We start from the raw sequence: 24078 nt of genomic DNA, 5'->3' as shown, positions 1-24078 counted from the left end.
CCTTATCTGCTATAATAGTAAATACATTTTTTCTGTTGAGAGGGGCCTGAGAATAAAAATGAGCGCGCTAAGATGATTTACTGCAATTCTTAATTAACAGCGCTGTTCATCATTATGACGGCGACCGACGACCAACATATTAATATGCTCTCCAAGGCACGGACGATTGGTAAAAGTCAAATAAGACTCTCAAAATTTATACTTGCACCCGTCCGGTTACAGACTTCGGTTAACATTGATCCAACACAATCGATTGATTTGATAAAGACCCACTTATGGGCATAGACTATTTACGTCTAATATAATGTACGTAGTTGAAGTGAGAATTGATAATAAAAATTTATAAATACATATACATGCTATAACACCGGTCTATGCTCTAGAATTCCTTTTTCCTGTTAGCGAATGCCCGAGCCCAGCAGTGGGACGTTAATAGACTAAAGAAGACTACCTCTTGGCTCAAAATGAACCATTTAGTTAGTTTAAATTAGAACTTACCATCAAAGTACCTAATTATCATAAAGTCATACAATTTAAGCTGGTAGGTAATCCATTTCCCGTACATAAAACTCGTTCTACGCTTAAATTTCTTTACAGAAAGTATTAGTAAAGGGTAGAAAATAAAAAGGTGATAAAACCCAATAAATTATGAATCACACGACACTAAATCCATCGAGGAAATTCCTTTAGCTATCCATAAAGAATTCCTCTAATCCCCTAATCACAGCTGGACAAAGCCCCTCGAATAGTCGAAAAAAGTAACTTCTGACAGGACTAATCCTAAGTGCAACTTGCGCGATAAGGATTATGCTCGCGCCCTAATGGCCTTCATCCCTTCTCCCAACAAACGGCCATAACTCAGGCGCCGTCTTGGCTCAACCGACTTAGCTTTGGCAGCCGTCATTTCTCAACGGCATGCGGTGACGTACCCCCAAAGTGGAGATTAATAAATATACGTGGACGTGGAAAAATGTACCACTTAATTCGGTCGGGATGAGTTCCGTTCAGTTGAAGTTCATGAAGTTGCCAGCTTATTTAATAAAGTGGAGATAACTATTACTCCTTTAGATACTAAGTCGCAATACAAGTTTAAGTACGATGCTTCATGCAGTATTTTAGCGCCTTCTTTTCTCATTTACAACGTGTAAATGAAAACCGAAAAATTACTTCATCGGCTTTAGAGGTATATTACGTACTGTCTCTGACACTTATCTGTGAAACTGAAAACGTACTAGTTTTTGAGTAAAGCACTGCCAAAGTTTTTAATGAAAGAAATTAGGTTTTGCCCTAACATCACAATATGTCACTTTATCAGGTGCGCGTAGGTACTATGCACGTGTCGGTATTTTATCTTCAATAGGGTTGTCATAAATAAACACTTAAAATGTTTGGAATTCGTTTGTATGGAAAATTAAATATGCATCTTTTGAATGAATATCTGTGTTCGCAGGCGTAGACACCGAATCTGACACTTAGCTTTAGGCTGACTTGGCCGACACTGATGTTTTCTTATACTTGTGATGAAAATTAAAGCCAGATTTCGACGTTCTTCAGAGTCGATCCCCCATATTCACCAACATCAATCTTGCCTAAACAGCGCAATCAACATTCTCTATCTCATTTATAACTACGCTACCTTATTTCTAAATAAATAAGATGACCATTAATCTACTTGATATAGGTAGAACATTTTATGCATTTACCACAAACGTTCAGTTCACCATAGAATCAAAATATAAATAAGTACACCTTATCCTTATTTTTTTATTAAAAAGTCTGTATGCAAGACTTTGACACAACGAAATCTCGGAAAAGGTGCTTAATTGCAATCACTGTAGGGAAACTATTCCCTCTATTCCCTAAATGCATGCCCCTCGTCAGCCAAAAAAACTGGGTATGTTAGCAATGCATACAAATGCACGACGCGTCATACTAATTGCTGGGAGTGCATGTCAAAGAAGGACCGGCGTCGCGCCGGATCAACATAATGGCGGATGGGGGTAGGAAAGGGAATGTATGAAAAAAAAGGGAAGGCAGACGCGAGCTTACGTATTTTCGCTAAGATTCGGTTACACGTTGCTGTGTGAGACACGTTTTGTCTGCGATGTTATTGAAGATACGGAGGTACTTCCCGTCCCGTTCAACCTATGCATTGCATGTGTTGTTATATTGATACAATTTACGAGTGCGTAATCTTCAGCGCCTTGTTGGTATTATTTTAGTTCTATATTTAGAAGTCTTCTTTACATTTTAGAAAATATGTATCTAGAGACCATTAACCAATTAGTTTTTTCGTCTATCCAACTAGTTGATTTTCTGACATCGCTGTACCGGAGTAGGGTTTCCGTCCAGCACTTCTAGGTTCTCGAAGCTTTCTTCACTACCTATTGGATTTTAAGCTTCGCAAATTGTTCAACTGACAACTCGTTAATCTTATTGGTTATACAATTAGCACAATTTTTACTTAATAAAACCCCTTAAAATAACAGACTGATAGACAAAAAGCTCTAGAAAAAGTTCCACAAATAACAAAGGTGAGCATAAAGCAAACATTTTTTGCTTTATTCAATAATAGAGTTCACTAGGTGAGTATAACACGGATGCATGAAGCTGTGCCTGTTTTGCCAAACAGACAATGGAAATACACTAAAAACTTAACAACACATTTGTGGCGTGTTTTCTCGAACGCTACGCGAGAGTGAGATAAATCAAGATGGTATTTTACAGAGCTCCACGACTTCGTCCCGGTTCTTTTTTAACATTCCTGCAAACTGTAACATTTCACAAGATAAAATGTATCCTATTATTATATTATATTTAGGATGCAACCTATCTATCTCCTATCTCTATGCAGGATTTCGTCAAAATTGGTTTGTTTGTGAAGCTGTGTGTAGGTAGCAACCAAAAAAATAAACTTTCGCATTTGTAGTAGGTATGGATGATCCATTAGGTATATACCTAATGAAGCCTCTTTGAAAATATCGACTGAAAAAATTTCTAATCCTTGCGGATGGTTGGAGGATTGGTTCGATCCTTCCCCAATTTTCAGTTAATATTGACGGTCGATTGGCGCGGTGGGCAGCAATCCTGTTTTCTGAGTCCTGTGGGTTCGTTTCCCAGAATCGGAAAATGTTTGTTTGATGAAAAAAAGTTTCAGTGTCTGGGAGCTTGTCTTTTCATATTCGATGTATTTATGTCTATATTATTTATAAAATATTCCTCTTAGTACACATAACACAAGCTACGCTCACTTTAGGGCTAGACGACAATGTCTTTATCGTCATAGTAAATTCCTTATAAAAATAGTAATAATGTAGATATAGCTAATACAGTTGTGTACATTACAAAATTTTAGTTACAATATCGAATAGTTTTAAAATATGAATATAAATTAAAAGATAATTAATCCAAAATCATATATATGAGTACGTATATTACAATATATATATAAAATACACAAACATATCTATCACACTCGTTGCAGGCTTTTTATAGCCCTTTAATGTACTAATACCACACACTTCACTACATGCACAATTTGACTGCTTTCTAATAACCCACTATTTTTTCCTTACCGCAAAATCAACATATGCGATAATCGTCTTCGATCGACTACTTTATGGTCGCTATAAAATATTTAACATGTATACATAGTAATTCTATTTGATATTTTAAATTATCTAATAAATATTTAATAATACTAAATATTTTTTACAAAACATAGTTACAGAAAGCAGTCTCATAATCTCATGTTGAAACCATGCATAATCTGCAATTCAATTTTATTTATTCCTAATTCAAAACTTTACTCAAACTTAAAAAAATGTAATCCTGAATTTTTAAAGTAGTAAGAATTTTATTAAAGTAACATGTCATAAAACTTTAGTAAAATTGTTTATTTTTTCCATAAATATAACATATCACCTTATCTAAAACATATCGGATCCCAGTGCAGACAATAAAACTTTATAACATGTTTTATAATGTACAATGTCCACGCTATTAGACATATTTTATAACACGAGAAATGTTACGTAGTGTGGACTAATTCAATTAACTCGTTTTACCTGACTTAATGTTCGATCAGACAAGACCTTAAAAATTAATTTATATTTAAACTTAGTTTACTAAAACAAAAATAATGTAAAACCATAATTCATGTCTACAATTGTACGCATTTAAGTATCAAGAAGGTGGTTTGTTAATTCAGTAGCACAGTGATAATTAAAGCGCACGAGTGTGGACACGACCTTATACAGACAAAACACGTGCAGTAGTCACTAAAATCCCTGTAGAAGTTAGTAAACCTATGTGTTTTTGGATGACCACAGGGCTAAATATACTATGATTATATTTATTTCTAGAAGTAAATGTTTTTTTGAATGGTTCTGAAAAATCCAAATTGCTTACCCTTTGTGGGGGTAGCCCCTGCCGAGGACTATGCGAATGCTTTGGCGAGCAGGAACCGTGCTTCTCTTTTCTATGGGACTTAAGACCACGTAGCAGTCTTGAAAACGTAGTTACCTTCTTCTTGGCAGTACCGAGACAATTATCTAAATATTAGGGAATTAAAATTAATACAAAGGTTTAGTTTATTTAATAACGTAACAAAATAAATAAAAATCATATCTCAGTTACACCGGTATTTGTATTTCTGGTAAGTGATTATTTACTAATTTTCGTTGCATTAATAATATCGTGCCTGAAGTAAAGCAGTTCAGTCATTCATACAAAATGTTCACCCGAATTCATTATCATGACTATGATGCCCAGAAGTGCTTCCGAACGCACAGTGAAGGAACCAAATATGTCACGATTGAATAAAGGTGTTTCTTGTAAAGCCGGACTCACGTCGACGAGTATTGCCTTTACAAACCAATATCGACTCAGCGCTGACTCTACTCAAAGTTAAGCATTGAAATGTAAGCTGCAGGCTAGCAGCCTGAAGTATTAGTTTAAGTGTGCGACGACGGGCAACGCGCGGTCTACTACTCGTATACTACGGCTCGGTTCAGTAAAAATAAAGTAGGTATGTGTCACATTATATAAAGCTCACATTTTAATGCTTTAATTTGTCTAAAGTCGTGGTTGAGTTGATATGGTTTGCGAGGGCCATAATGCTGTCGTGTACCGATATTTCGATAAGATCCATAAGTGCTATATTATGAGCTATAGATTTTAAATGAGGATACGCACAATCATCTGCGACCTTTCATTCTCTAAGTATTTATATCTTCTTTGTATTAAGTAAAACTCACCACTAGGTGGAAACTCGTAAAAATACGCCGATCGTGGACTGAGGCAACTGAAAGAAAAAAAACCTCGTTAATTATATAATTATTCAACTTGCGTTAAAAGCTGCCTAACCTAGGCAGTTAGACCTACTTAAAGGATAGGCAAGTTTTAAACTGCCTCTTTTGCATGGAATTTCTATTTTTTCACAAAGCTAAATGTTTTTTTCTGAAATGTCCCATGTGTACGATCTCTATCAATTGGAGTTCATTAGAAATAACTTACTTTATAGGTTAATTTAAAATTAATAAAAAAATACATCAATCACCAGCTGTTTCATACTAAGTACGCAAGTAAAACAGGAAACAGGCATAAAATGCTATTAAAATGTACCTCGCTTCTTTATAAGATTAAAAATGTACTATACCTAAAACATTTTTTATAGCTTTATGCATGTAAAAGAGGGAGTCAAGTGTTTAATACCTTCAAGTGATATCTTCATCCCATTTTTCATAAAGTGCGTGTAGAGAACCGTGTACTAGAGGTGCCTTTTGCACGACTTATAATATAGTATCATGAAAAATGTACATGTATTATTTTTGTTTCAAAGACTTATTATTATCTTTATTTGTCTTATATATAAGTATTTTTATCTTCTTTAATAATTAGGGTAAGTCACTGATTTTTTTTCCTTAAATTGAGGTAAGAATAACTAACTCGAAGTTTCAGGGTTTCAGGCATTACCTATTGTGCTTGCAAAATAAATATAGTATCATGAAAAATGTACATGTATTATTTATGTTTCTAATACTTATAATTATCTTTATTTGACTTATATATAGGTGATTTTATCTTCTGTAATAATTAGGGTAATGCAATTCACTGAATTTTATTCATTAAATTGAGGTAAGAATAACTAGCTCGAAGTTTCAGGGCTTCAGGTATTACCTATTTTGCTAGCAAAATTAAAATTGAACAGGTTTCACTTAGGACGATGATTTTTTTTATATTCCAGCACAAGTTAATCCTTTACTACAATCTCATCTGCTCGTAACTGATGATGCAGTCTAGGATAACGGGGCCTGTTAGGGGCATGGCAGTTATATTAAACACATAACCCTTGTCGGTTTCTACGCGACGTCGCACCGGAACGGTAAATCGCTAAGCGGCACGTTTTGTTAGTAGGGTAGCATCTAGACACGGCTAAAGCCTTCCCCGAGACCAGACCTGAGAAAATTCAGAAATTATTAATTCTCGAATTGCTCCTGCCGGAGACCGAAACCGGGACCTCCCACTTAAAACCGCAAAGCTCACCGATGCGCCAGGGAGGTCGGAAGAAGGCAAAGGATCGTCTGTAGTATCTTAGTTTTTATAATAAAATACTAGGATAGGTAGGTACATTTAAAAAATCAACCGTCAAGATTTTTTTGATAAAAATTCTCCCACGTTATAAGGGATTGTGTGCACAATATATCTTCTTTTAATTTGAAGACAGATTTATTCTTTAAATTTTATTATGACCACATCACCTTGGTGTTAACCTCCTTCAGAATGTTTTTGTTAACATCATCATCATCATCAATATTATCATATCAACCCATTGTCGGCCCACTCCAGGGCACGGGTCTCCCCCGCAAATGTGAATTGTTTGATCCTGTTAAGGGCGATATAGTGTACTCCACACGACTTATAGTGGGTTTGTAGCAGCTAATAATGTTACATTGATGAGGTAGCTATCATCATCGCAGACGGCTGAGTGGCGCAGTGGGCAGCGACCCTGCTTTCTGAGTCCAAGGCCGTGGGTTCGATTCCCACAACTGGAGAGTGTTTGTGTGATGAGCATGAATGTTTTTCAGTGTCTGGGTGTTTATCTGGATATTATAAGTATTTATGTGTATTATATGCATAAAAAAATATTCATCAGCTATCTCAGTACCCATAACACAAGCTACGCTTACTTTGGGGCTGGATGGCGATGTGTGTATTGTCGTAGTATATATATATAGACTATTAGTGTCTAACTACTGGGCATAGGCCTTCCAAATTAGGAGAATAGGATTAAGAGCTTTGAGTCTCTGTTGTAATCACTACTGAAACTGATCGTATAACATGCTCTTCGAGACACGGGGGTGAAACAAGTTTTTAACCTCTAGATAAAAACTGAATTTTGTTTTGATACCTAACGACATTGAACATCGTGATTACAATATGCTATCTGCCATAGAGGTTAGCACCTAAAGATTTAAATATAAAAATAATCACTAAAAATATTTAGCATGAAGTTCTTTAAAACATTTTCTTAATTTCTAACGCAAAAATTACGAGGCAAGGGTTTCATATTACGGTGGTTGCGTAAGAAGCTCTAAAGCGGACGTGCTTATGCAGACGTCCTTTTCACGAGAGGATTGTTGTAGCGACACGTAGCAACACCAAAGGAAACTTTTTAGTGTACTTAGAAAGTGAAAACATCTTTCTATTTAATAATTTCTAGCCGTATCCTGCGATTTAGGTCGTTTTGGTTTCGTCTTTTAAATAAAAAAATTCTTACAGTTTTGAAGAGGTCAAAAAAAATTTTTTTTTTAATACCGCAGGAACAGTTTGAGTTGAGTTCAGTTCAACTTTTGGGGGACAAAAAGTAACATATCATGTCCGACTATAGGATGCGATCATGTGCCACATTTCATCAAGATTATTGCAGTGGTTGAGCCAATGAATGAATAGCAAGCAAACAAACAATAACACACAAACTGCGTTGAGTGAAAAAAAAAACCCACTTCGTATTTAATTTTATACCAACTTGAAATTGATATATATATAAATTATTGATATATATATTGATAATTTACAAATATTGATAGAAAATGTGGCAAACGTAACTTTTTCGAATGCACAGGCGTGATGTTGTGTGATTTCGTAAACTATACATATTTATGCTATTGCAGAAGTCGCGGTTGATTTACTGACATTTTTGAAGAGTTCCGTTGTCTATCTCCGAAATTGTTCATCAGGTTTATATGAAATAAGACCATTACAACTAAACCAGTGTCAAGAAAGAAATCAGAATCCATTTTAGCAAATCCGTCTAAATGAGAGAGAAAAAAAAACAACAGAAATGAACCCCCTTTTTGAACGAAATCGGTTAAAATACGTCGATTAAAAGTAACCAACAACACTTCTCCAATTAAAAAATATCTATATCTATAAAGATTAATAATATAATAAGATTATAACAAAAAACCTTCTTTGTTACATTTGTATCGTGAGCGTTAATCGTGAATGATTTATTGTTATTCTTTGAGGAGTTCCGGCACGCTCATAAGACGATCTTTAAAGATTTTGAAAACATAATAAAATTACGAAACTGAATAGCTTCATTGATATTGTGATTAGCATTTTGAACTACGAGTACGTATCACGAGGAGTTAGATAATATTCCTGAGGTTGGCCCAATTATTATATCTTTCTAGTTCCTGAGCCTGGCCTTATAGGTTTTTTTTTGTAATAAACCACGAACCAGGTAGTCCATCTGATATTAAGGGTAAAACCATCGCCTAGAAACAGAAAAACACTTGAAAGAAACACGTCCTGCAAGGTGTCGCCCTATGTCCCTCCACTTGAGGCGTAGGTTTTATAGTGGTAGGACTTCCCCGGACGAGCTCTTTCATAAAAGCTCTACTGCTACTTTAAGCAGTGTGGAAGGTAAAGCTCAAAATTCCTGCCTTCTCTAACCTAACCTAACTTTACGATCTACAAGTCGTTCTATGGATTTTAAATGGGAAAATAATAAACACAGTTTTGTTTTATAACATTTATCTGCAATTTAATTATTTACTTTGAAGTTGTATCCCAGACAAAGAAATGGATAGTACTTTGCATAAGTTCTAACTTAGTATTAAAACACATTGAAAACATCGAGAGTCGAATTTCGAATGACACGGTTGCTTAAAAGCAGGCCGGGTTTTATCTCACATCCCTACTAATATTATAAATGTCAATGTAAGTTTGTTTGTGACGCTTTCACGAAAAAACTACTCAAACGATCCTCATGAAACTTTGTACACATATTCTTGGAAGTGTTAGAAGTAATATAGGATACTTTTTATCCCGACATTAAGCTCGGTCCCTTTGGAAGAGGTGATGAGTGTTTGACGATTTTACACCATAACTCCGACAAATTATAACCGACTTAAATAATTATTTTTAGACTATAGAGGTTATAATATGTGTTTAATTTCGCCCAAACTGTGGTAAGAGATAGAGGACAGAACTCCTCAGCGGATAGCAGCAAACCCCTCATTTAAGGCTTAGCGATACTGAATACTTTAATTTTTTTTAGATCTACAAATAAATTTAATTCCACATAAAGAAACAAAATCAAACGCAGACGAAGTCTCGGGCAACAGCTAGTAAGATATAAAAATGATTGTTAAATTGTAAAATGAAGTTGAAAACGGTAAACTGCTATTTCCTTGTCAGGCTATGTCAGACTTGACGTTTCAAAAGTGCTTATGTAACAATTTTGAGTTTTGAGTTTGTATTGCTTGATTCTAACGGGATGCACTGGCTGCTTAAGTAGTCAGTACAAACTGGCAGACTTGACGTTTCATAAGTGCTTATAAGCAAGCAAAGGAAAAGCAACTATTATGTTTAAGATATATGAACTAGTCTGCTCGCCCTGGCTTTGATTACATTATTTTTTCCCATTAGCGATTACCTTGTTACGTCCTATAAATTAAAGTCGAAGTCAAAAATGCTTTCATTCAAATAGTTGCACTAGCGTAGATACAAATACTTGCATTGTTGTGATATGATATTGATCACAACGCTCGTAAACCTAAAATTACAGCTACGAGACTTTAAATTGCGTCCTAGCCAACACCAATTTTCGTCGCCTACATTGGTTATACATGTAAAACCCTCGTGACATTGCAGAAGTCAATATGGTTTTCTGTTTTTTTTTTAAATATAAACCAATTATTATAAGCACATGCATTGTCATTTCATCCGCCAACAATACTATTTTAGCCTATTTCCTGGAAAAAAGGAGTCTAGAACCCTCTTTACGAATCAGCTGAAAAATCTGTTGTTTTATGCGGAACAAAGAAACCTTGACCACAACGGTATTGTATAGCTGCAGCATAAGTTGGACTTTCTAGAACGTTCAAAATCCAGTATATTTACTGCGTAAATTTATGTAACTTAGCTAAAAAGAAAAGTAAGTAAAACGCGAAATGCGTTAAAATGACAATATTCTCTTAACTAAAATTGACAATTGCACAGTAGTAATTATTAATTTTATTACCACTAAGATGCTGACAGGATTAGATAATCCTACCAAGAGTAATAAATCAACACTAGCGGTATCACAACGGCAGTATGGAACGATGCAATGAATATTGATCTTTGGTTCAATTGAGTTCGCCGAATATAAATTTACGTGAGCAATCACATTTGTGAAAATCAGCGCGCAGGATTTTCCGCCGTCGGCATCGCATCGGTTCAATTCAATATGAATTGCAGAAATTACGAAGTTCTACACAATCCACACATTTAAGACTTTTTTTTTTTTAACTTTTTAGATGACCATAATTCGAATCATAATTGTCGTAATTTTCTGCTTTAACCTTTTTCGTGGTATAAATTAATAGGAGCCTTAAACTCTCTTTGTTGACCAGTTAAATAATCTGTTATCTTTTTATGCCGATTGGCGCATTGGGCAGTGACCCTGCTTTCTGAGTCCAAGGCCGTGGGTTCGATACCCACAACTGGAAAATATTTGTGTAATGAACATGAATGTTTTCAGTGTCTGGGTGTTTATCTATATATTATAAGTATTTGTGTATATTATTCATAGAAATTATTCATCAGTTATCTTAGTACCCATAACACAAGCTATGCTTACTTTGGGACTAGATGGCGATGTGTGTATTGTCATAGTATATTTATTGATTTATTTATGCGGTAAAAGTTACTTTTACGTACTCTAAAATTAAAAAAATGGCGCAGAACTGACGTACCCCGCTATTAGCACAGGTTTACATCAAATTTTTCGAGGCGGCAGAGCGGTACGAGCAGTGAAGGCAAGTTTTGACGTACGTTATTCAGTTGTTCAGAGGTTTAAGGTTTAACCTCTGAACTGCTCGCCGCTTCTACTTTTGCCTTACTATGGACTCCGCACCATCACTCTGAACCCATGGAATGAAAGTAGTGCTAAGAAATATGAAGTCGGTCTCATATTTAAACCGTGGAAAATGATTGCTAAGAATTTAGCTTAGGTTAAATTTACTCTTGCTGGAATTAAATATGATCCCGAACTTCCAATCACAATATACTGATACTTCCAATCTAGGGTATAGTATTGGGGATAATGGGGACTCAATGTATCTATAACTAGCTATGTTCAGCATTTTCACCCAATAACTACGAGCCATTGTGAATTTAATTATCTGTATTTCTTATTTACACAAGATAACTTATATGTGAGAACTATAGGTATATCTCTATTTCTTCCATGAGAAAACAGGCATGTGCCCTACAGTGGAAACTGTATAACATGGTGAGGATTGTGGCATTTAAACTATTGGAAAGGAACAGATCCCCATTTTTGAGTAAACATGTTTAACTCCTTCAAATACCGCTGTTCGGATAATTGCTTCTAAAACAAGCAACCATCGATAACCGGTCCCACTTTAAACGACCATCGTACTAATACAACTAGAGATAGCGAAACGTTACGAAGCATTGCGCATTTATGCAGGCACTTAGGTAAATCCTAGTTAGTTAAGGTGCGTTAACATTGAATCTGGTAAGCTTGATACCAGCAACGTGAGGCGTTTCCACAAGATAAAATTTTCCAAACGTAATTAGATACAGCTACTAGGATAAACCGAGCAGTTATATTTTGACTACAAATTGAACCAAATAATTATTTACTCAAAGTAAAAAAAAACAAATATGATGTGTGTAATCAATAGTATATCAATATATATTATTAATGTTAAAGTTTGTACAGATGTACAATTGTACACTATAACACTCTATGACATGCCCTGTTTTAAATCCATTTAGTTGACACAGTAGACATAATCAAATTTGGCAAACAGAGCTATAAGTCCTGGATGAATACTTTTTACTTCAGAAAATGATTGACTATCACCGTCGAAATTAGACATTAATATTGAGATTAAGTACGTTGGTGTTATCTTAACCTTAAATAAGATTTAACAATTAAATTGGTAAACACGCGCGCGTCTCGAATACTTTTTACAAGGAGGAAAGGGATGATGATTTTGGTCGTTGGATGGTAGTGTTAGAGCTATGTTTTTTAAAGTTAGAGATTTTCTATTAATTACGGTGTGGAAAAATGTATTAAGTTTTAAGTTTTGATGTTAATTATGAAGGTTGTGATTTTGATTAGTGTTGACGAAATTAATCGCGCCTACTTGCTGCTATAAAATAAATACCACTCAGTTTAGTATAAACAAAATTAGTGTACGTTATAAACGCCAAAAATAATCATGTAACATCATTATTTATTAAAGACATTAAAACATCCATTATCTCCTTGTACACGCCACGGTATTCCATAAATAAAGACCCTCATATCTGGAATTTGTAACTTAATGTTCGAATACAATCTGTAGTTGCTTGTTAGTCAGATTTTCTACATACTGTTAACTGGCTAAGCGATAGATATATTTAAATAATTTGTTACAGGTTTTACAAGAGCTTAAATACTTAGGATTTTCTGGTTTCTTTAATAAAACAGCCGACTGGCGCAGTGGGCAGCGATCCTGCTTTCGGTGTTTAAGGCCGTGGGTTCAATCCACAACTGGAATATATTTGTGTAATGAACTTTAATGTTTTCCAGTGTCTGGGTGTTTATCTGTATGTTATAAGTATTGATGTGTTTTATATTAATAAAAATATTCAACAGCTATCTTAGTACCCATAACACAAGCTACGCTTACTTTGGGGCTAGATGGCGATGTGAGTATTGTCGTAGTATATTTATTTATTTATAAAAAAAAAACCCTTTCTTACGAAAGAGATATTTGTATGGAGTAACTATAACATTCGAGACCCACTAAATCACGCTTTTTTTTGTATTTCTGCCTAATCAGTATCGCACTGCTAGAATCAGGCCTTCTTTTTGATAAGATAGAGAGAGCGTACTAAAACTCTTCTCGCCGATGTTCCTATTTGGGTTGAAGAGCGTACCATAGTGAGCTTGGGGCAACAATAAATAAACAAAACTTCAATACAATATTTACATCGTCATTAAGGCTCCAACTGCATTTAAATATTATATTTGAATACATTTTAAACTTTCTGTTGAATAGCACAACATTTATTTTGCCGTGTATATTTTTACATTACATTACCACAATATTTTGTTTCCTTTTAATAGCAACCTACTATGTGACACCCACTAGTCGCTGCCAGAGAGCGCTGGTCGTTGAGATGAAGTACATACGATATGACTATTTATTTTATTATGAAGGTACTGGTTTTACACCCACACAGACAATGGATTTTTTTGCCAGAAGCAACTATCATTTCTCAAGTATGCAACTTACTGAGTTTTTATTGATAGCTGGCAGGTGCTTTACGACGTATAGAAGCCAAGTCTAGCCAATTAGTGACACGGTTCTTAACATCTGTTTATAACTAACTAGTTTTGTAAGATTATATTTATATAAAACCAGACCGAAGAGGTAATTCTTGAGTCAGGCTGGTCTTTAGTTAAGTAAAATTAAATAAAAGTAATTAAATAAGTAAAATAAATTAAAAAAAAAATTACGAACCAAGCTATCTACAGTTCTAATTTGATTTCATTATCTGCCATACTAGACAATATGGTCACTATTAGGTGTGATCGCATTGAACCGCTAACTGGCCATCAAATTAAAAAGGTTGGTATCATCACAATTGACACAACAATTTATCTGCAATCTGTGGTTAGCTAAGTAAAAAAGGACAACCACACATGTCGTGTCTTCTTCTCGTTACAAATGAAATGTCTGTCGAGGCAAGAGACCAATTTACATGTAATCTATATTAAATAATACAAAACTGAGGCACGCCACTGTAGGTTTTACGAGGTAATTCATTAGGCGAACCAACTTGTAGCGAGAGTCGAGACCTAATTAGCATCAAACAACTTGCTAGAGGGCGCGTGGGTGAAATGTGACAGGGTGGGTGATACCTGATTTCCTGCTAACAAATTTATGACCATTGATCAGATGAATTATATATAGCAGGTAAATATTAAAAGTCAATTTAAAAGTTGCATTACACGCGACTTTAAAAATTTTAGGATTCATGTTTCTAGCTTAATTCGTTAAATTTAGTTTGGTTTGTTGCAATCAATGACCTCTATTATACTATAGCGTAGTTTAATAGAGGTCAGCGGTTGTAATGCTTTCACGTGACAACAAAGCAACGTAAGCACAGATATGGACATAGTTTATTCTCTATTTGCTTTTTAAGAAATTAAAATATTACGCGCTTCAACACTTGAAGCAGTACATTGTGAGGAAACCTGCATGCCTGAGAGTTCTCCATAATGTTCTCGACGAACGTGGAGTCCACCAATTCGCACTTGATCGGCGTGGTGGACGGTCTAAATCCTTCTTATTGTGGTGGAAAGGATTTATAAGATGGAAATGGAATAAGTAAATTGAGAGCGCAAAAAATAAAAAATATATTTTATACAATATTATTCCATCTACATTTTTCAGATTATGAGAGTAAAGACATAAAATGCGGAAATAAATTATTACTTAATTAAAGCTGGTGACAATATTACGATAATTTATAAGAGCTTATCTGCAGTCTATGAATTAGGTACCTCTTTTAGTTATCAACAAAACGACGATAAAAATATTGGCAATTAGGCATTATCCAATTGTTAATTGGCAACCAAAAAGCAATATTTGACTTTGCGCGTAGGTACCATGTAGATCAGGTTTGACCATACCGTCCTATGGCATAGCCAATCCATTTAGCATTGCGAAACAATGCCATTTGTGCAGCACTCTCATTTTTATATTAATTGCGGCAAAAGGGCAAACATGGCAACTCATTTTAACCGTTGATAGGAATGAACTCCACAATCCGTAAGTGCCTTTATTTTCATCAACAAGTTTCGATTACGGGCAATGGATAGTCGTTGCAATTGATTTTATCACCCATGCGACTCAGAGGTGACACACATGCTTAGTTTCCGTTAAAATAATTACTGCAAAATTCCACTTCCTCGAAACGTAAGGACATTTCTCGGTTCGTTAATTTAAATTTATTTTACTGCCAACAATGAGGTAATTAAAAGATAACGAGCTTATTCTGGTGCAACATGAAATTATTATATATTCCGAGTTATTATTTCGGAGAGTATAAATGATGTACGAAGTTTTACAGAGCCCACATAAATAATTATTGTTCTGCCGATGACCTAGGGTGATACAAACCATAATGGATTTAAATAACTTTTGTATCGAAATTTTAAGTAGAAAAAAGTTGTGATTATCTGAAAGTGTCACCCCAAACTGTTTTATAGAAGTGTACTGGCAGATGCTTCAATTATACTTCATATTGCTATTGTAGCGGATCATGTTTCATATTTTAATTTTGAATACTTCGAGCTTAGGACTTTTTTATTTAACTAACTATTTACTACTGCGGCGTCGCCTTACAGTATGCCTACTTGCAATAGAACAAATTGGCGAATAAAAAACTATTTTCTTTTTAATGTACCTCACAATCCAACGACTCGCAAGGCATTTTCCATCTTAGCTTCTGTCGCCAATCGAACGTCTGATTTCAATTTAGATAAACCTTTAAACGTGCCCCGTAAAAGCTTATCTAACAAGTACACCTGTTAAGTCAAAATAATTTACAATACATCTTCCTACTTCAATCTAAAATCAATTTTCGTTCTTATTACCATGACAGAAGGTATATTTTAAAGTCATCTGCCACTCATTGTTTCAGGAATTAGAATGTAAGCAAAGTTTACGATATAGCACCGTGAAACAGATTCGAAATTACGATTGTATAGAATTTCGCACTTCGAAGCTGATAAGAGTTTATTTATTCTATTCTCTACGATTGTTTGTAACCTGTTGTTAGCGAATATTTGCAGACATATGTTTTCTTGCAAAAAAATATAACATGCTAGAAAATGTTTATACATATTTACTAGCAGTCAACGAAATACCTTTTTTTTTTTTTTTTTTTTTGTTGACGGGGGGGAAATCTCCTGATTATGAGATACCCGAATTGTAAATAATTGGGTTATGTGGGATTTCTACCCACTAAAACCCCCTCGGTTGCCGGCCTCAGCACATGAAGGGAGGCTCCGGGATCTCCTAAGAACGCATCGGTGCCTCCCGTGTACGACGCCTTTTGGGCACGTCCCGGGAAGAACACTTCCACACTTTCCCAATTTTTTTTTTTTTTTTTTTTTGATTTTTTTTTTTTTCTCCACAAATTCCCTTCGCTTGGGACAATTAAGTGCGCGAATCTAGCTAGTTGCTATCGTGACCTCGGCGCTTTCTTCTCCGGGCAGGATTAGCTCTCTCTAGATCCCGCTCTGCAGCCTCCTTTTTCAACATAACGGTTTCACAGAAGGAGGCCGCTGCCTTCCAAGCTCTATCTTTCGCCAGCATAGCCGCTATGACGGCTGGTGGAGAGAGGTCACCCCCGACATTGTTGATCAACACACGGCGCTCGGATTCCCAGGCAGGGCAATCTTCGAGTGTGTGTTGTGCGGTGTCTTGGTCCCCTCCACAATGGTGGCATCGAGGTGTCACCTCGCGACCGATCCTAAATAAGTATTCACCGAAACACCCATGCCCGGTGAGCACCTGTGTTAGCCTGAAGGTTATATTACCACGTTTGCGTGCGAGCCAGGCTTCAAGATTTGGAAGAATTGCACCGACAGCACGTTGACGTGCGTTTCTTTCTTCTTCTAGTCGCAGCCGCCATTCTATTAAAGCTTGTCGGTGCGCTCGTTTCCTCAGACCTTCAGGCTGTAGTCCTTCCCTATCACTGGCGCATATAGTTCGGGTCTCAGCATACACTCTTGCGTCCATAGCTGCAAGTATATCCAGAGGTGGAAAACGCGCTAGAACAGTAGCTGCCTCAAATGATATTGTGCGATAACCTCGCACGACCCTGATGGCCATCTTGCGCTGGACGCTATTGAGCTTTGCTCTTAGACGTTTAACGCTAGACAGTCTTTCCGACAGTCAACGAAATACCTAAGGCACAATAATCAGAAACATTTTTCTGAAGTGGTGGTGGTGGTCTTTTAGTGATTTGAAGATATGAATGATTTTTTTTTTGTGTTTTGAGAGACAGCCCCAATTTTCCCTTCTAGCTCATATTGTCAATTTTTGTCATAGAAAAACAACATTTAGTTTCAAACATCAGAAGTGGGATACTAATCTATAACAATATATAATATTAATCTTTACCTCTGATAATTGTGTTGTTGGTTGTGAATCAACGGCTGATTGGGCTGGGCCAGTAGAAGCTGTTTTTGCTGCTGTTGTCGCTGCAACATCTGCTTCCCGAACACACCGTATCCAAATCCGTAAATTTCGTCTTCTTCCTTGTCGTTCAGACAACTTGATGGCTGGGGAAAGTAAAATTTATTTAATTTTTCTATAAGAAAAAAGTAGTGCTGGACTGTTCACTGGTACAATTTATTTCTTGCTGAACCCAGCTACGCCTAACTATGGCTCGTTCTGAATTTCTTATTATCGTATCTAATTGACATTAAAATATAAAAACTAAAGCGTGCATTACCGTCAGTTCGAGTATATGGCTTTTAAAGTGTAAAATATAGAAAAAAAATGCCCCGAATTGTCCAATCTCCCTTTATGGTAAACCGCGATGAAGTTTAGAGGAAATAACATTATATATACTTATTAGGTCCAACGATCCACACTGGGCCAGCAGAGTGGACTACGGCCTTAACGGCTTCTCATTGTGGGAGGAGACCCTCGCCCTGTAGTAGGCTGGTAATGAGTTGATATGATTATGATGTTTATGACTTGTGACATCCTTACCGTAACATTTTTGGTGGGAAATTCATATTACTTATAAAATAAATATTATCTTTATAAATGCATAATCATAATATTGTTATCTATAATTGGTCAGTAAAGCTTAAAATAATTTTGCACCAATACGTTGACTTGTCAAAGATGATATCCTCTGGGTCGAAACTGCTCACATCAATAACTTGATAAAAACAAAGTTACTTTGCTAGTGCTCAGGCAATTGAGATAGTATTCCTACTATATATTATAAATAAATATAATATATATTTTAGTATGTATATTATAAATTTCGAAGTCTAATTGATAGTTTGACAGAACACCGTATGTTGGATTTAATTGCTTCAAGTAGGTATTTAGGTGAGTTATACTGAACAATAATAAATATATAATATAGGATTTTAGACTAGTTAGAACAGTTGGAAATGAAATAATCGCGATAACGACCTAACTCAAGAGGGAAAATAAAAATAAATATAACTATGTATAGTTATTCTGTAAATAATAAATAAAAATAAACGAAGCTAATAATACCTAAACCTATTTTAATAAAACACTTGTTTACTGCCATTAGTTACGTACCTTTTTTGAAGAACAGTATTATTAGTATGTTGTTCGCAGAAAAATGAGTAAGAAAAATAATTTATATAGTATTTACATTCAAATCAGTACATTTCAGCATCTTTTTATATACCTAATGCAATTAAAATCGTAGTGGTTATGATATAAGATTGGTTTCTTATAATAAGTAATCTTTTTCTGTTTTCACATAGACGTACAGTTTAGACTTTTGAACTTTTTGTGTTTACTCAAGTTACTTTTGGCTAGCTCAATGTGATAAATTAAAAATAGGTTCGTTACATCTTGAAAATTCTTGAAGTTGACTTTAATAGTCTTTGCAGTATTCCAGTTCCAACATATGGATTGGTACCATCGTTGGTGCTCAATTATCCTGGGCTTCCATACGTTGGAGATATCTTCAGTTTACTCTTGGTAGAGCAAATGTAAGGAGTTCTGGTTAAGAGGATACTGCTTTATCAATACTAAAATATTAAAATATAAAAAAAAAGGAAAATTGACCTACCGAATACTTTCCAGGCACATAAATAGGTTGCGAATGCGAAGTGGTTAAGTTGCTTAACGCCAGCGAACCAGGACTGGCTGATGGAGGAGTTTGGGGTGTTCCTGTTCCCCCGAGCACGCGCATCCTTGGAGACATCTCTTCCCATTCGTGCCTTCTCAATTCCTCGAGGTGGTCCAACACGTCGCCATAATGCGTTGAAAACAAATCCGCGTACCGTGACGCCAAGCCTTCTAGGTAACCGCGATCACCATCCTGTAAAAATCATAGTTATTAGCAACTGACGTCAAATGGGGAAAGAAAATTAAGTCCTAAAAAATAGTAACTATAAATTAATTACCTACTATTGGAATTATTTAAAAGGTTACACTATCATGATTATCGTCATCTTTAGTGTATGAATGTCCCAGCGCTGGGCCTCCTCTCACAAAAGATAGAGGAATTAAAGTATAGTCTGACTAGTTGTTGGACTATAACGATAATTATCAGCTCTTGGTAATAATAACCGACCAACGACCTAATCGTGCTTTCCAATACTTTCGGAGTCGGCGACGATTTCCTTACTCCGTAGTTGTAATGAGACTAAGGATTTTGATCCCTTTCCGAAGTCGAACCTAGAACCACGTGATATCTCACAACATTCACATTCAACTCGAACCTTCTATCTACTGTACTAAACATGCAGTTATTGCACTTTACTAAATAATGCAAATTTCTCATCGATTAAATAACGTACTGGGGCGACATTTAGGTGAATATGTGGATGATGGCTACCTGCCAAATTATGTTTACTTTATAAGTGTTAGCACTAGATAGATAAAAGCATCAGTGGAAACCATAATAACTGTATAATTGGAAATCTATATTTATATACGTACTTATGTTATAAAGAGGAAAGATTTTTGTTTGTTTATACCGACCTCGCTCCTAGGCTAATACATAAATAGGTTCATATTTTACCAATTTTTTGATCAATACAAATAAATTTAAGTAAAAATAAAGTTACATGGACTATAATTTCTTATGACCTTTAAAAATTACCCTTAAGAACATTGCAATAATGTAACCCAAAGTAGCGACATTTTTGCGAAAATAAGTGCAAAATTATTTATTAGGCGTGTGCTGAGAAAACTTTTGATGACACATACAAATGATGTGCTACGTGAATAAAGTAGTACTCAATTACAATCTGCAAAAAAGGATATAAGCGATGAAACATATCTAACTATAGCCTTATTTAAGTCATAATAGCAGCTTTAGTGTTCTAAAATTTAATTAGATCGCCTTTAGAAACAAAAGAATATTCAAATATGATTAATGAAAACATAGATATTAATTTCGTTCTGATTGTTGGTTTAAGTTACAAATAAATACAAAAACTAATCTTCATTTATACTTATATTTGAGAAGGTACTTTAAATGTTATATGTTATAAAAGTAATGTACCAGCGCCTACCTTGCTAATACAATAAAATAATAATAATATTTTTGTATAATATTAAATTCCGTACTATCCATAGAGTCATTTTTAATCTTCTATAACCCAATTTCTCACACCGATAAGATTAGCCAGTTTAGCCTGTCAAATAATAATCATTTCAATAGTTACGGACTTTATTTGAAATACATTTTTTGATATATATATATATATATATATATATATTTATACGAGTATATAGGTACGTAACCTATGAAAATCGCATCGAATAGATCCTATATAAATCGTTACAGATGCATCAAATTTAATGACCAAAATACGGTATGGGAAACGCGTTTGTAATACGTATTTCTATTTCAAACTCCCGATACCAACAAGTTGGTAATGATATTTTGACGTCAATTATTACAGTCCAGTCTACTTGAGAGTGTCAGGTTCTTTTACTCTGATTTCATTATCTTTTTTTATTTTAGGTTGGTTTAGGTTATAGTTTATTGTAGGCCCACCAGATCCAACACCAGAGAATATTTCGATGATATAATTACATCCGCCGAACCTCTTCCCTCCTTTATCGCGTAGACAAATCAAAAGCTTATAGCAGATTTTTAGCCTGATTAGATTGTTAACATTAAGTTGTTTGTGTGCAGATGGTACAAGAAGCAGAAAGTTGTTCACAAAACTGACTTTATAAAATCATTTGTTAAAATTCGAAATAATATTTTAGATTTCAAATAATTTTTAGTGCAAAGAATTGGCCTGGCTGTTCAGTCCTCCTTTTGTGTCAGGGGTTAACGCTTTATACGACGAGCACTAATCATAAGTTAAGAAGTTGTTATTATTTTATAATTAAGAATTTTATTTATAAAAGAATAAATAGTATTAGTCCGATATAATTTTATTAATTATATGACAATAACTTTCAAATATTTGCGATAAAACCCTGTAGGTATTTTATAATTTTTTTTTTGATTTCATGAAACAGTCCTTGTTGTACCCCTGCCTTCATATAAAGTAAACAAAAAGATCGAAGCACTAATTGGTATTAAAAGTATCATTCTGCTAATTACATTGCCTCAGCTCTGAAAAAGTACAAAACCGTAATTATCTGACGCCAGGAGACCTATTTAACCCGAGGTCGCTTCCTTCCACGCAATTTCCGCCAAACCCCAAAAAAGAGAAAAAACACAGGAGTGTAATACCGTACAATTAAATTCTGAGAGTCAAAATTATAGAAGGAAGCTTAAAAAAATTTGCAAAATTATTTAAGAAAATTATGATATTACCGAGATAATTTTAAACCGAATGAGAAAAAACTCTTCTTCCGTGGAGAGTATGTTTTTAGCTCGATTTTAATTAAACTTAATCATATATAAAATATTATTTTAATAAATATTTGCAATACATACATGGAAATAGACTTCTTTTGTTTTCGAACAAACACAAAAAATAGATTAATTTAATGAAGAATAATTCTAAAGGTAAGATTTTATCTTCACAAAATATTTGAACGAGCGATGTTGGCACGCGAAATCGAAGTTAATAACACGAAACAAGTTTAATCGGTAAGCGCCGCGGACGAAAAGAAAATAAACGGAACACAAACCTCAGTAAACAAAGTATTTCATTACGAACGGCAAATCAAAAACATGACCTCTGGCGAGATTTCTCCATTTCCTTGAACAAACACAGCTGTAGTAAGAAGTATCATCTTAAGGCAAGCTACTTGTGTTGTGGAATTCAGGTTTGAGAAGGTATGCACTTAAATTATAATCTCACTCAAGATTGAGAACTGCTGAACGAAAGAAAACATTGTCTGTTACTGTTTCGTTTGTACTAGTGCTAGATAAATAGAAAACGAATTAAAGCATTATTAGTATTATTAGGGTTAAGTATACCAACCTAAGTTCTTATCTAATTGTCGCATCATTACCATCATAACAAGTCATAACCCTATAACTCTGGGCAGTGGCTATCCTCTCTCATATCTATATTTTTAGGCTCATAACGCGAATGCGTTAAATCATCCGTATTTAAACAAAATCTAAACCTACTACATACAACAAATCAATGATTATTTAGTGTCAACATCTTTTCGAGATAATCTAAGAGATATGAGTGTATTAACAAATCAAATCCCATAACATGGGTGTCTAATTTAAAAAGGTATTTCCAGGTATTTATGGTAAAAGTTTTGTTTTAAAGTTCTTCGTCCGTTTTAAAGTCAACATCTCTGTAGTCTTGAAGGTACAAGCAATAATTATTTAGCTGTCAGATTTGTTTAGGACGAAAAATATAAAATACTTTAAAGCACTTTCCCAACATAGCAAGTATATTCGACGGTGATGCGACTCTCTCATTTTACTTGCAACCTGCCACGTTATTGAATTGTTGATAAATCATGATGCACTACTGGATTTGGCTACCATGTTCGTTACCATTTTACGAGGCAGATAATATTTGAATACTTTCCGATATGTACACGTTGAATCGGAAATTGATGTACATTTCTCGTATAATATAAGTACCCTCAAATCAAAAGTAAAGAGCGCTTCTTTTTGGCGCTAAAACTTAGTTTACATAATTTCTAAAATCATATCATCATCATCATCATCATTATTAAACCATTACTGGTCAACTACAGAGAATGGGTATTCTCGCAGAAGGACAAGGTGTTACGCTGTACACCACCATGCTAGCCAAATGTGGACTGATAGACTTCACTTCTGTTTTTGAGAACGTTATGAAGAAGAACCCAAAGACCGTCTTTCCGCATATATATTTATTAACCTTTTGTTTTGTTCAATTTGGTTTCAGTTTTCTGTGTATGCAATATAGAATTTCTATGTATCATAGAACCCTCAAGCATACAGGGTTCCTTAAAATGTTTTCCTTTTCACCGTTAAAGTAAGCAATCATTTGATATTGTCTTTGGGAGAGTTTCTTCATCATCAAAAATGCAGTTGATTCCTTTGTAACAGTTCCCCGCGACTTCGTCCGTGTACAACTTCTGATAAGTACTTAAATATTGATTTTAATACAAAACGCCCGCTGCTTTGCAAATTCTAAGTAAGATTGTGTGTAGTTGCAAAGCCCAGGAATTTGAAGTAGGTAGTACATGCAAAAACTATTTTTCTTTTCCGACTAGTAGTTTCAGAGAAAACCTGGTAAAGGTTTAAAAAAAATAATAAAGAACAAATTCTTTAGCCTTTTTTTTTAGTGCTAACTCTAAATAAGAAAAAAAAAATGCGCTAATTTAA

The 24078-nt window shown here is 34.8% G+C and overlaps 1 protein-coding gene across 4 annotated transcripts in view; it reads right to left on the bottom strand.

Annotated features, from left to right (window-relative positions):
- LOC120626328 overlaps positions 1-24078 on the bottom strand; it is a 150222-nt gene that overhangs the window by 18861 nt on the left and 107283 nt on the right. For all 4 annotated transcript variants that reach the window (XM_039893813.1, XM_039893815.1, XM_039893816.1 and 1 more), the window contains exons 2-5: positions 19387-19638; positions 17715-17875; positions 5259-5305; positions 4411-4553 (exon numbers count right to left, since the gene is read on the bottom strand). In XM_039893813.1, coding sequence (XP_039749747.1) covers positions 4411-4553; positions 5259-5305; positions 17715-17875; positions 19387-19638 — 603 coding nt within the window. The remainder of the gene's footprint in view (positions 1-4410; positions 4554-5258; positions 5306-17714; positions 17876-19386; positions 19639-24078) is intronic.

This window comes from Pararge aegeria, chromosome 9 (genome assembly GCF_905163445.1).
Source record: "Pararge aegeria chromosome 9, ilParAegt1.1, whole genome shotgun sequence".
Lineage (NCBI taxonomy): Eukaryota > Metazoa > Arthropoda > Insecta > Lepidoptera > Nymphalidae > Pararge > Pararge aegeria.
The sequence above is the reverse complement of the archived record's forward strand: the minus strand, read 5'-3'. Positions and strand labels throughout refer to the sequence as shown.